Raw genomic sequence first — 15,118 nt, 5'->3', positions numbered from 1 at the left:
GATTTCTGGATATCAGCCACCTCCTCTATCTGCCGGTGGTACATACCGTGCAGGGGCCTGTCCTTCCATGATGGTTCCTCGTCTCCCTCCTCTTTCTTGGGTTTCTGCTGCCTGAGGTATTCACTGAGCACTCGGTCAGTTGGGGCCATCTTCCCAATGTATTCTTGGATGTTCGTTGTCTCATCCTGGACTGTGGTGCTGACACTCACCAGTCCCCGGCCCCCTTCCTTCCGCTTAGCGTACAGCCTCAGGGTGCTGAACTTGGGGTGAAACCCTCCATGCATGGTAAGGAGCTTTCTTGTCTTTATGTCAGTGGCTTCTATCTCCTCCTTTGGCCAGCCTATTACCCCAGCAGGGTACCTGATCACGGGCAGGGCGTACGTGTTGATGGCCCGGATCTTGTTCTTACCATTCAGCTGACTCCTCAGGACTTGCCTGACCCTCTGCAGGTACTTGGTGGTTGCAGTTTTTCTAGCGGCCTCTTCATGGTTCCCATTCATCAGGTACTTGTAACTGTCCTCTATGTCTGCAATGTTGCCTTCTGGTAGTTCAATCCCCTCAGTTCTGACTACCTTCCCTCTCTTTGTTACCATTCGACTACACTTCTCCAGTCCGAACGACATTCCAATGTCATTGCTGTATAGCCTGGTAGTGTGGATCAGTGAATCGATGTCTCGTTCACTCTTGGCATACAGCTTGATGTCATCCATGTACAGGAGGTGGCTGACAACTGCTCCATTCCGTAGTCGGTATCCGTAGCCAGTCTTGTTACTGATCTCTCTGAGGGGGTTCAGGCCTATGCAGAACAGCAGTGGGGACAGAGCATCTCCTTGGTAGATCCCGCACTTGATGGTGACTTGTGCTATGGGCTTGGAGTTGGCCTCCAGTGTTGTACGCCACATCCCCATTGAGTTCCTGATGAAGGCTCTTAGGGTCCTGTTGATCTTGTACAATTCTAAGTATATATATATATATCGCTATCCTGCAGGTTTTCGATATCACCCTGGGTCAACACACCTGAATCAAATGATTAATTCCCTAACAGCCTTAGGCTTCTGGAGAACTTCAAGACATGTTGAGGAGGTAATTTAACCATTTAAATCAGCTGTGTTGGATCAAGGACATATCTAAAACCTGCAGGACACTGGCGCTGGCCTGGAGTCGGAAATCCCTGGTTTATGTGTAGCTCTCTTGAGGGCCAATCTTAGCATTCCAGCACCTTCATTCATTGGCCTGTTGCATGACCCAATATCAGCCAAGTTATAGCTGTTGGGCAGAAGGCCTCACATTTTGACTGTAGAATACTTTGGTATACAGAGGAGGTCATGGAAGACTCAGTGACTGCAAGTTGCTCAAGTCCTGTGGCTACAAAACAAGCCCAAATCATCATACTTCCACCACCGTGCTTGAGAGTTGTGTCTGGTATTTGCCAGTTGTGAATTTAATAAGTGCCAAACATTAACTTTGGTCTAGTACATTACGACATTATCATGAACTTCCACACCTAACATGCTAACTGAGGCCTGAGAAGTCTGAGATATCTGAGCTGTTGGGGTTTTTAAAATTTTGCATTACACAGTCTGACCTTTGGCTGAATTTGGCGGGATGTCCACTCTTGGGAAGATTGTGACATCATGTTAACACACACCTGATCTGTTAAAAACCATGGTTTTTTTTATTATTTTGGCTTGATTCATTTAAATTATTAGACTTCACAGAGGCATATTTATTTGTGACTAAATTTTAATCAGTTGATATTGTATTTATAGCTGAAGTCCATTCAGTTTATGCAGATCAATCAAAGAATGCAGGCTGAAGGTCCTTCCTCATTTGCTTCAGTTTATATACATAACGTGCATGAAATATCCTCTGCTTTTAAACCTGTTTTTACCCAGCATCCACAGAATGAGGCGATGCAAATGCCTCTATCGTGTGACATCTATTTTGTGAGTGTTTATTAAACAGATCGAGGCCTCACAGGATTTTCTCTCTCTTATACTGGATCGTCTTAAAGCACTTTAACAGAACACTTTCCACTTAATGGAGTGATTTCACAACTCAGGCATTCAGGCTTTTGGAGGGAGGGCTCTGCTCCTCCTGAAATAAACAATGTAAACATGAACTTTTGCAGTTTGCAAAGCCATAAACCATATAGAACTGGAATTATAGTCCGGCCTCATGTTCTCTCTGTAAAATATTCAATTGCATATTGCATTCAATGTTTTTTGGGTTGGTTTTTTTTTTTTTTTACTGTTTTGGTGTTTAATTTGCTTGAGAATAGGCATACAAAATCACAACATAAGTATAAATCACTGAAAATAATCCTCGCCGTCTGTTCTCTCACCCCAAAATTTCAAGCCGTTTCTTCTCGAGATTGACTTTTAATCGCTGAGACATTACACATCAACAAAAACACACCGAGCCAAATTCAACAGTGGAAAATCTGGAGCGTGCTTTGAAGGTGATATATAATCACCTGCAGCCTCATTTTCAGCATCCTTTTAACAGTTTAATGATGATACGAGGAGCGATGGTCGGCTCAGGGGGGACGTGTAGAGTCAGGCTTTGCTCTACAGTGTCCTTCGTGAACAATTTAATCTTGTTCTAACATGCAGCAGTAAACTGAGCCCCACCAACTCACACTGTGCATACATACATTAATGTCCGTCTATTTCTGCTCTCCTCGCTTTTCTTCTTCCCCTTTGCACTGCCTCTCCTTTAGCATCTATCACAGGCTCAGTGCATTTTTGTGTGTGAGCCACAGGACCACTGAAATAACATTTTACGAGATAATAGGCTCCTCCTTCAGGGCCATTAAACACAACTGTGGTGCTAAAGACTGAACTTCCCTTCGTTAAAATGTGTTAGATCGTATAGTTCACCTGTAAATCTTTGCCCCTCCTTTAATCGTGTACATTATTATCAAGAATCTAGTCTGATATTTTATAAATATTCAATTTTATTTTCTTCCTGCGTGGGTTTTCTGACACATTCTGGATGAAGACATTAAACACACACCCACACATATACACCAGGGCCTTCTTGCAAATCAAAGGCCTTTCTGTTTGGAGTTCCTCCCACACTATTGGCCTAAGTAATCATTCTAAATGACTAAATTCACGAAAGGTGTGAATGTGTGCGTAAATTGTTGTCTTTGTGTATGCGTGACAGACTGGTAACCTGTTCAGGGTGTACCCCGCCTCTTGCCCTGTGACCTTAAGTAACCCTGAAATGGATAAGCAAAAGAAAATGGACAAATAAAATAAAAGAGACAGAAGGCAACAATGTTACTAATTCTTAGTAGTAATGCTAAATATGTATATATGTATATATATATATATATATATATATATATATGTGTATATATATATATATATATATATATATATATATATATATATATATATATATATATATAAATGTAATGGGGAAGTCTTTAGGACCCAGGGGACCCAATGGAGGGTATAAAAGAGGAAGTAGCAGCAGGTGCTCTTCATTTTCCACTGACGAGCGGCTGTGAACAATGGTTGTGTGAGTAGGTGAAGAGCCTGAGAAGTTTTAATTGTCTGCTACACAAACAGTTGTTGTAAACCTCTACAGCAGAGGTTCGAGTAGTGATTTTCACAAGATAAGCCAAGATAAGCCAGGTGTGCAGCAAACACAGTTGTCTGCTGGAGGGCAGGCTGCACATGTGAATTTGTCGCTGTTTTTTTTTCCCTCCTTCTCCTTGTTGTTGTGTTTTTGGTTTTGGTAGGGTCACCTTTTAAAACTGTTTTTTTTATGCCGGGTTTGTTTTTATTTCTACTGGGCTGGTGCAATATTAGTCGGGCAATGTGCAATCCCTGAGTGGGACTCTTACCTTAGGGGAATTAGGATCTTTAGAGGTGCTCTGTGTGGATTTGCAGTGAATAAGTTTTTATTAAGAGTGATTTTTAGTGCCACCGATTATTGCCTGAACTAGCACTTAGTGCATGCGATAAGTGTTCTGTTGGGTTCGTATTTATTTGGGGTGGATTTGTTTCTTTTAAAGCAACGAGCATCTGGGACCGCCAAGGGAGAGCAAGCCCTCAGGTGATAGTTGCATTGCTGGCAGGTTGCACCAATAACACTATCTTGTGGTCGTTAGTGACCTTTTTACCATTTTGATGTTTTAGGCCTTTTGCAAACCCTTTGTGTTCTTTTAAAATAATAAATTTTAACATATCTGACTGATATTGATCCTCTTGTCCTGTTTATTCTGGGCTCGTTCCTGTGAGAGCTTTGGGCCTGAAAGTTTGCACAAGTAGTATAGAGGCCCTTAGCGGTTACTCGGTGGCTTTCGCTCGCTACATAAACTAGCAATTTAACTAGTTTAGGTTAGGTGTACTTAAGTTACATAAAGATTAAACTAACAAAAAAGGGGATATGATGATTTATGAACATAAAAATACGTGGGCAGAGTTTGACCATAGACTGTATCTAAACAATGTAAACATGGCCATAGCAACTGCTACACTTTTAAGTTGTAACATGATTTATTCATTTATTTGAGCAAGAAATTGCAGTATTTTCATCGAGAAGGTGGAGTGTGGATTTAGCAACTATTGCTATCTATCTTTGTTAGCAAGCCGCTTCAATAGCTGCTATATGTCAAGCTAAATAGTGCTAACTACTAGCAGATTCTCTCAGCTACACCTGATAATGCCACATAGTTGATTTGTCAGATTGTTGCATCAGATGCCGTTCGTGACAAAACCACAACCTTTCATGCGTTGGCAAATCTTTAAACTGCTAAGCTATGAAGACACTAAATAACAGACTAATGAAATACTAACACCAAGAACAATAATAGGCCATATTATTTGTCCCACAGTTGCATGAAATGCTATGGCTGAAAAGTCCAGTTTGCTGACCACACAAACTATCTGCACTGTCAAACTGGCCATTTAAAAGAAAAAAAAAAAATCTCCCCTGTAACGTTATTATAGAAGAAGACATAAGCTCCTGATTGACTCACTTTTGCAGCTGCCCTCAAGTAGCCGTTAAAGGAACTGTGGTGCTAATGTTATGGGACTTCTCCTTTGGTTTATAGCAACTTTTGAAATATTTGTATTACAGATTTATCAGTGAGGGAGAGCATCCAGTGTTAATTTTAGCAACCTTAAAGGGGCAGTCGGAGCTTTTATTTGCAAAACAAAACACTTTTTTTTTTTTTTAAACACTGAGTCACTTGTTTAGTCATTTTTGGTAAGCAAGTCTCCTGCCAGGAGTACTTACAGCTGCAGTTTAAATGACTAAAACCTGACCAAACGTTTGAATTAGAACATTTGCCTATCAAAAAGTCATTCACTTATGGTGCTCCTTTTGTGTTCTTGGTGCTCGTCAACATTCCAAACACAAGAGATTTTACAGATAGAAATGTGCATCTACCTGCGTTATGCATGCCAGGATAGGCTTCAGCGACTCTGCAACTCTGACTCAGGACACGTCACAAAAAAAGACACACAGCACAAATCATAAGGTGAAATTTCATCAGCTACATGCACAAATAAAGTTCATTAAAAAAAAAGTGCAAATATGTGAATGAAAAACCACACTGCTGATTTCATTTAATCCAAAGATGATTAACTTGTCGTAAACAATAAACACATCTCATTCAAAACCTTGTGGAGAAGATCTGATAAGCAGGAGTCTATTGTCTGCAAGAGCATGTGTTTTTTTAGCTGGTAACTTTATATCAGTGCAGTGTCTTGATGATTCTTGTGTGAGATACAAAGTATATTGTACACCACAGCACCTGCTTTAAGGCTGAGTCAGTCTTCAGGAGTTAAGGAATCTGTTATCTGCTGATTTTAAAGTGAGTGCTCCTATGAACTCCTCGGCATTCTTTAAAAGGTACTATCTGATAAGAGAGGAATCCAGTTTCTCATTTTTCCTACCAACCCGTTCACACGTTCTGTATATAAGATTAGAAAACAGATATTTCTCAATAACACCTACAGAGCAGCGCAAATATGTTTTATTAACTCTTGCTAAGGGTTTGTTTATGAGCGCTTTGATAAAACCTCACTGTGCTCTTTTTGTTTCGCTTTACTTACTTTGATATCTATTACTAGCCTTGATAGACTGTATATAAAAGATGGAGTTAGCTGTTGGGTTTAAAAAGCAAAGCCAGTGCAGAAGTGCTTTTATTGTGCATTCTTTACATGGCCAGCAGAGAGGGAGTCTTAGACGTCTGTGGCTTCCAAGACTGTGTTTTTATTACCTTTCCAAGCATGTTAACTTTTTTCATTTATTGTTTCAAGGACTTTTTAATTTTGCATTACTTTGTTTTTCTTTTTAGTTTTCAGCTACATTGTAAAAATACTATAAAAATACAGACATTCCATACACTAATTTTCAGGGTTTTAAGACAATTTAATGCTGTAAGTGCTGATGCCACTGAGGGAAAAATGAATATAAATAGCACACTATTGGATATAGCTATGGTAGATTACAATACTTTTTCATTAGTGAGTGCAAAGACTCATGGGAATATGAACGTTTATTACAAATCACTGATTTAAACCTTTTGATGGTTTAATATTTTTCTCATTTGGACTCTGATAAGGATGTATGAGGGACTTTCCAGTGTATGTGTGACGAGAACAGTGTTAACATTCAGCCAGCATCATTTCTAGTGGCTAGATTCCATTTTTTAATGGTTTAATCTGAAACTGCATCAAAGCTGATAGACTGCTGTGGTTTAAAAAAACACACCAGCCTAAATTCACAGTGAATGGATGACAGCCATATACAGTAAATTGGACTTAGATATGGTAAAGGCAGCCATAAAGTTGTTTTTGGACTATTTTGAAGCTGCAATGCTAATGTTTTGGATGCTGTCATTTTGGTTTTTGGAAGCTAGCAGTTACCTTATACTGATGATGTCATGATCCTGGGTCCTTTTGACCCAGCGTTTTGTGTTTTCTCTTCTTGCGATTTTGGTTCTGTTCTTCCTCTGTTTAGTGTTTACTCTGTTCTGCCCGTGTGTTCCTGTATCTAGTCCGCGTTTCTTAGTTTGTGTCCTTTCATGTGTAAGTTCCTGTTTTATTGTGAAGGTCTGCGTCTTATGTGAGTGTTTTCAGTTTGCCTCCCTAGTCTCGTCACATTAATCACTCCCAGCTGTGTTCCCCACCTGTGTGTAATCTCCCTGTGTTCTCTGAGTGTATTTAAGTTGTGTCTTCAGTCATAGTAGTTGCTGGTTCGCCTGTGTTGTTTCCCCTCGGTCTCCCTGCATCTCTCCATGTGTATTTCTCTGGACCTCCCTGCATCTTCGTTTCTGGTTTGTTTTGTTAGTTTTACCCAGTTTAGGTTCAAGTTTCATGTTCCCAGTGCCTTTGTTGTTTGTATTTCCTTCGTTAATAAATACTCACCTGCACCAGAGCTGCCGCGTCCTGGTCCTAAATAATTCCACACGGCTTGCCCCGGCAAACCGTGACAGATGAACGGTTGGAGTTCCAAGTTAGCAGCTAACGCTGTCTAGCAGGGTTAGCGATCTGCACTCAAAATACTTATGGGTTCAATTTTAGTATAATAAAATCCTAGAATTTAATTTACCAAAACTGAAGCACAGTCTTCTGGGATGATCTGTAGCACAAAGAAAGCCATCATATTAGTTATAATGATCAGCTAAAAATACTCCAAATGCACAAACAGTGCACACACAAAGTGCAGAAATCCAGTTTAATGTCAAAATACGTTTTGTGCTCTTTACTGCTGTAAAGTTGGACGTTTTGACGTGGGAGTCTTTGGGGACTGACTCCTTTTTGGAACCAGCCCCAAGTGGCCATTAGAGGAACTGCAACTGTTGCCACTCGAGCGTAATAATGTAACTCTTCCACATCTGAGGTTGACCCTTGGTGAGGATATGCTGTTACATTTTACAGTAGTAAGCTATTTGTGGATATTGCTGCAGAAATACTACAACAGAACCAGGGCAATCAAACAGCTGCCACTATTATACTGCAAATTGTTTTCCGAATAAAACAGTACTCTTGACATAACTTTCCTGTAATTTAACAGTGAGAATTTTCCCCTAAACACATCTGGCTTCCAAAAACTAAGTCTGGCAATGGACAAAATGCTCACACCAGTGCTTCACAACAGGACTTTATAAACAATGGATGACGTCATGGTGGCTACATCTATCGTTCATGCAGAGTCTGAGGCAGTATTCCTGTAACATCATTTTACAAGTAAGCTGACAGGAAGCAACGGGTTACACACTGACGCATGTAAACAGGAGGATTCAAAGAGGCCTGACAAATGTTAATAAAGTAGACTGAGTTGGTTAAACATGTCTACCAAGTGAATTGATGGAACAATAACAGCAGATACTACAGGATGCAAGTGGAGTAGTTTTGACACAGATTGCTCAACGCTGGTTCCACATTAAGTATTTCACAAACTTATTTGAAATACACCAGCGGGGAGGGTGGAGAGGGGGTTTGGTGGCAGGGCGTAGGGGCACTTGCCTTTCATGGTCTCTCTTGAAAGCATATTTGCAAAGGGGAAAGCTCATAAACAAAAATTACTACCAAGTGTTACAATGGAAGCACTCGATCACAGTTTCAGCTCTGCGGTCCATCTGTTACACTCTCGCCTCTGTGATTTATTTCTTTTAGTAATTAGGCTTACAGCGAGCTATTTGTCAATGCTGGAAGAAATGTTGCATCTTTGACATGCCAACTTTCCCTAAAGGAGTTTGTTTTTAGCTTGACCAACAAGTTGATTTGTTTTGTTTGTTTTAATTTTCCAGTGAGGATGGCAGAAATGAATCTGCTGTCAGGAGATTATTTTTTTTAAAATTATTATTATTATTTGTTATGATTCAACTTTTATCAAAAAACAGTGAAGTTTTGCTGGGGAGTATTCTGCCAGCCTGATTGCAACAGCACGTATAGCTCCATATTATGAGCTATCCACAAAGAAAACCCTCCCAGTATGGGGTTTCTTCAGTCAAATCTTATAAACTGTGGAGCTCCATTTGTGGGTCACTGACATGAAAACATTTGTTCTACCCTGCTGTTGATAATCAAAAGCTTTTGCACTGCTGGTCCTCCTTCTTCAGAGCCCCGCCCATCCTTTGCTTTTCTCTCTCCGGCTTTAAGCATCGAGTACCCAGAAAAACGCTGAATAGACCGGAAAGAGGCGACTTTGTGATCAAAATAAAAGCACATATATGGTTCTCATGAGTTAAAAGTCAATGTACTGGTATAGTATAAGCTTGCCTGTGTAGTTATTGTGTTTTTTTCCCCCTTTGATTTGGAGTTATGATTTATTTATATAGCACATAACATTATGGGCAAACTCAATGTGCTTAACACAAAAGATAAAAACATAAAAAAGCTGTGTAGGTTTACTTCGCTTTAAGACAGGGATTAACATAGAAACACGTTTCTCCAGTCAACAAATGAACTGCAGTTTGTTTAGTTTGTTTCTGGTAATACAGTATCCGTAGGCCAGGGTTAAGTCTTAGTTTGAAAAACTACGCCGGAAGTATCAGTTAGTAGCGTTGCCAGCTTGATGTAGGTCTCTGCTCGCTGTCTCGCTTCTCTTCGCTCTGGTTCAGCATCTGTCTTCACAACAGTTTGCGGGGCGCGCAGTATGGATCCGTTACGCGTTACGCGCTATGGTGTCCCTTCTGGCACAGAGCGTTTCCTGACACGCGCTTTTCACTGCTGTGGAAATTCTTAAAAGGGGTTCTGTTGTGACTCGCAGTCTCCAAACTTCCAACATCTTTCGCTGTCTTTTAATGTGAGAAGAAGCAGAGCGCACAAGTGACCTGCGGACACATTTCCTGACGCGCACAGACACTTTTCTTTTTTGGAGGGGGAGACTTGGGATATCATTTACTGAAGCTGCATTATTTACTATATGTGGATAATTATTCGGGACGATGGGAGACTCCGTGTTCTTCGACAGGCAGAATTCCTATCTTGTAAGTACCCCCCCTCAGGTTTATTAGCCGTGGATTAATGACAGCGACTGGAGCGTGCACTGAGACTCGAGGGCTTACATCTTGTAGTTTCTGCGCGCATGCCTGATAAAGATGTTCATTTCCTGCACGATGCAGTTGTGTATCGATATGAAGCCTCTCTCTCTTTCCTCATATCTGAGATCATGCATTAAAAAAGAGTGCCACGGAGAATTACCGTTATTTTATCAGCAGCCACTCAAAGCCAAATTAAAGCCCAATTCTGCACCAGCTTTTAGAGCTTTCACCTCATAAACGTCACTCAGTCGGTGTGAATCAGAAATCTGAACCTAAGCAGAGCAAAGGGGCCTCAACATGCCAAAGAAAAAGAAAGAGAAAAAACTTCCTGTGATGGAACTTTTTTAAGTGGCATGTGGTGCGCAGAGCGCGTACATATGCACACACGCACACAAGACCACACATGCTTCCTGGTTTTTGAAAAGCAAGTCAGAAAGACAGAAACCTGTTGCCAGCTCGCTGTGGAGAGCCACAGGTGTTGTGTTTGACATTCTACACCTCGAAGAGCCGTGGCCCAAATGAAGGCAAAACACACAGATATGGGTCAAGGCCGTGTGGAGCGGTGTGGGCTGCTGTGAGAACTGCACCTTCAAAAATGTTTCCATCAGCGGTTTTTTTGTTGTTTTTTTTGTTCCTCAGTTTGTGTTTGACGTGTGTTTGACAGATTTCTGAATTCTGAAGATCGCCAGAAGGTCTGGTGAAGCAGCCACTTGGGTTGCTTTGCAGAACAGGTTCATTTTAACTGGATCGGTTTTTGCTGTAGACACCGATTCCTCAGCCACCCTTTCTCCTGCCATCTGCTGCCCTGTCTCATCTCAAGTGGTGAGGAATCCTCTGCTGACTGCTCCAGCGGTCCGCCTGCTCGTTTATGAGCAGTGTTTCTGTGGCTAGAAGCCCTCATAACGCTCAGAGCGCTGATTGGAAAACAATACAATTTTCTTTGGCTCGGCTGGCCATCGCGCTGTGGTCTGGATCGGTGCTTTGTAGCAGGCCCGTGTGGTGTGAATGCCATCAACACATGGCCCACAGTTACGTGCCTAAAATTCACCCAGCAGAGGCCAATGCGGCTTTGGTGCAGTGACCAGATAGTTAAAGTGGCTGCCGTCTGTCTAGAGAAATGAAATCTGATGTAACTGGATTTGTATTTGTTTATTGAAATTGTGGTCTGCATCTGTGAGCCCAATAATAAATGGCTGAAAATCATACCGAAAGCCCTCAGAATGACTGCTCTGATTGGAGCAACACAAACAGCTTTTAATAATTGTAAAGCCACAATAAGGGGACAGCATCTTTAAAGTCATATTGATGGCTTAAGTTCTTGTTTGGATAAAAACAAAAAAACAATAGTAGTGCCCAAAAGAATGTGATCCACAGTACAAGCATCTAACATGACTTTCCTACCACCCTTAGGGTCAGGGTGAAGAGCTCAGTAAGTGGCATTCCTATTGAAGTTGCATTCCGACTGAATGCCACCCTGTGGACGTTTTCCAGTTGAGTACAACTGGGAGGAGATCAAAGGCAGAGCAAGAGGAAGTGAAGAAATGTTTATCCTATAGATTTGATGTCTTTTTGATTTTTGATGTTGAGCACAGGGAAGCTCGTCACAACATAACACTCATAATATAGCAGAGTGTTTCTCCTGAGTCTTCTTTACTTAGACTCAAACAGTAAACTTAAGACAGTTATCACATTAAGCTAAAGTGGTATCAAGTAAGAAAAGTTAATAATGCTAGCTAGTAAGGTTATTAAATCCATAAGGCAACTTAAAGATTGTGGCTTATGTTTAGAAATACAAATTTATTCAGTGTTTAGACTCAGTATGGTAACCTTGCACATTACCATTTTCCAAAGGTAGTTACAACCCGTTGGTTGTCCCAAACCCAAAGATAATTCTTAAGCAGTTAAGTTTCGTGTCATTTTTTTTAAATAAATGGCGCTTAATCATGTAAATCCTACATATTAACCTGTTTTCTTGTCGGTTTTGACCGTTAGGGGCACTATGTAATCAGTAAGCCTTGACTCAGAAGAGTAGATGATAGTTTCTCATTAATTAAAAGCCACCACTGAAGGAAATGTTTGTCCGGTAAAGACTACATATGCTAAGTGGCACTGGAATGTCAGAGTTTCTTGTAAACATAGCTTCGTCTTTTGCCTCGACATTGTTGCAGTTCTTTTATTTTTATTTTTCACTTCAGCTTGTGCATGAGTATGTGGGTTCACTGAGGCTGTATGGACACATCTGGCATAGTTTCTCTAGATGTTCTACACTTAATAAAAGCAAAAATAAGCAAGTTTCGGAGTTGGGCACAAGAAGTTGAAGTGAAATTCATTCAGACAGGATGTATTGATTGTTAACATTTTAAGTCTTTCATTCGGAAACTTGGACATTGCTGTATTACAAAAAGCAGCCGGTAAAGGCATAAGAATTACATCCTGACAGTGCATCACAACCAAATACAAGTGAGTGTTCAGCCAGGATGTGCACTGTCGGCTCATAAATCGTAAACGCTTGGTATGATATGATATGACAAAGAAGTAATTCCAGATGAAATTGAACTTGTATTAATGGGGGCATTATGCCTCTTCAAGCTGCTTCTTACATGCTGCTGATAAACAAATCTGTTATTTTTTTTGTTCATGCCAGACTAGATAGATGGGAGGAAATTGTTTTGTAGATGTAGATTACAGGTTTTACGTGGTATTATGAGGATTATAACAATGATACACAGGCAACCCTTTTAGTCAACATAGGCAAGATTCATCACCCACAAAGACTCTAAAAATGTTAAGAGGAACAAATCACTCTTGATATAATGGTTTATCAGCACTGAAAAAGGAAAAATACACAGCTGAGCTGCTTAAATACACAGCTGAGCTGCATAAAAGCTTTCTATCTTTAAGACAGCACTGCGTCTAACTTTCCTTCCGGCCCTGCTAGTTGTCTTTTAGGTGTTACTACTAAACTGCTAGATCCCATCTTATCGCTTAACATTTTTTAGTCCGGATAACAGGATAAACATGAATGTATATTAAATATTGATGTTGTAATTGTTAAAAAAAAATAACCAGGCTTTCTTAAGTTCTCAGTCAGTGCTTGCTAAGCTATTTGTATTGTGTTACAATTACTTGACTTTTTATTTGTGAAGTGTTATACTTCACACCTGCAGAGGTCGCCAGTTTCGCTGTGGTTTGTAAAGGAAGGGGCTTCCAACCAATTTTCAGCCAGTAGGAAGAGAAACATAAACCCCACATGACGCTACTGATGCTAGCTAATGAGCTAAGAGCACCATTTTTTTTGGTCAGGAATGCATTTTAAATTGTCTTCTTAACTGTCGAAGATTGATGTTTGGTCAGACGGTCAACAAGTTATAAATGGTAGCACAATGCGGCAGCTAGCATAACGTTTCAGGTTTAAAATGCATCTTTATTTCTAACTAGTGTGAAGTATAGGAATTCACATACTACACTAATAGGCATGTCACGATATCAGAAAGTTAGAAGTTATAGCATTAGTTATTTTACGCTAGTTTAAGCATGCATGTAATGTTGCAAATATTTTAACCTACAAAACATAGTTGATTTCATAAAAACAATATCAGCTGTCACTTTTGCCATCTTCCCCATGTCGTTTTTCCAGTGTCCTTCTTTGGCATTAATAATCACCTAGAACAGTTGTAGGGATGTGTTTCAGCAGTTAAAAGTATTGTTGATATTATTTCAAGTGGCATCCCTACTAGGAGGTATACATTTTAGATTTACATTACATTTATATTTTACAAAGTGTACTATTTGGAATTATATTAACAGAAGCAGGAACATTAAGATACATGTCAACAATGCTAACAGTCTATGATTATGCTATTTTGTGAGTTAGTTATGCTATTTTGTCTAAGTGAGTTAGACTAGTCATTATATAACATTAAAATTATGTAAAACTGAAATTGGTAGAGGTTGTTGATATTTTTTTAACCTAGTTCATTAAAAGAAACACTGGACAAATTACCATCTTGACCTTAAACTCAACAGCCACACCGTGAAAAAAAAAATCCTAAAAAAACAGTAATATTCCGGCAGCTGGGGCGCCAAAATAATACCAGAACAGAAATAACAGAAAATAACTTTCTCATGAAAATACGGTTATTTTCAGTAATGACAATACAGTTTGTTGCCCTAATTTTACATGGGATTTTGCTTTTCTCAAGTGCTTTTAAACATTAAATTAGGAACATTTTAATGTGATTAAACAATGAAATTACCTATAAACAAGGTCAATGAATGCAGCAATATGAATAATAATACTTAAATGTACAGAAATATACAGTTAACGGTTGGTTTAAATAATAATGGATTGCATTCATATCGCGCTTTTTGAGACCCTCAAAGCGCTTAACAATTCCACTTTATAATTCCCCTCTGGCCATCACCAGTAGGTGGTAGGTGAAGTGTCTTGCTTAAGGACACAACTACCGAGAGTGTCCGAGCCAGGGCTGGAACCGGCAACTTTCTGATTACAAGGCAAAACTGCCAACTCCTGAGCCACGATTGCCCTAAACAACAACAACAACAATAATTATTTGATGTAAAAAAAGTTTATAAGAATCATTTTATGTATTTTTCCATAGCATTACATTTGAGTTTAACAGTTCAATCTTTCAAATAACGGACAAATATTTGTGAAATTATGATACATTTGTGAATGTATTTTAACAATATAAATATGCATATGTACAGACAAATACATGTAAAAAACAAGAAAATTATGTTTTATTACATTTACAGTGATTTTACGTTAATTTACATTTGAAATGTAAAATCAGTCTATTTATGTGAATTTAATGATATTCTAGAAAAACAGTACAAAACTGTAAAATACACAGTAAAATACTTGTATGTTACAATTGTTTTTACAGTGCATATTATGGTGGTCCCCTAACTCGAGGACATTTTAGTAGATTAAAGTAAGTGAGATCTAACAGTCTAATGCTATTCTATCCAACAGTTAATATAATTAACTGGTTATTTCTTGTCTCACACTCTTAAATGTCGTTGAACAAGTTGAATAAAAGAATCAGTGGTCACTGAATCAGCTTTTGGAGCCAAAAT

General features: G+C 39.5%; 1 protein-coding gene across 3 annotated transcripts in view; it reads left to right on the top strand.

Moving 5' to 3' along the window:
* The window catches only part of LOC309701081 (rho GTPase-activating protein 6-like), a 134,929-nt gene that overhangs the window by 72,535 nt on the left and 47,276 nt on the right, over positions 1–15,118 (top strand). Inside the window, exon 1 of one of the 3 annotated variants that reach the window (XM_082525077.1) lies at positions 9,552–9,961. The exons of the other annotated variants lie outside the window; for them this stretch is intronic. Coding sequence (XP_082381203.1) covers positions 9,920–9,961 — 42 coding nt within the window. The 5' untranslated portion in view covers positions 9,552–9,919. Of the gene's footprint in view, positions 1–9,551; positions 9,962–15,118 lie in introns of those variants that run through there. 3 annotated transcript variants of the gene reach the window in all.

The sequence above is a fragment of the Aulonocara stuartgranti genome, assembly GCF_965226115.1.
Source record: "Aulonocara stuartgranti genome assembly, chromosome: 23".
NCBI lineage: Eukaryota > Metazoa > Chordata > Actinopteri > Cichliformes > Cichlidae > Aulonocara > Aulonocara stuartgranti.
Note: the sequence above shows the minus strand (reverse complement) of the source record. Positions and strands in the feature narration are given on the sequence as shown.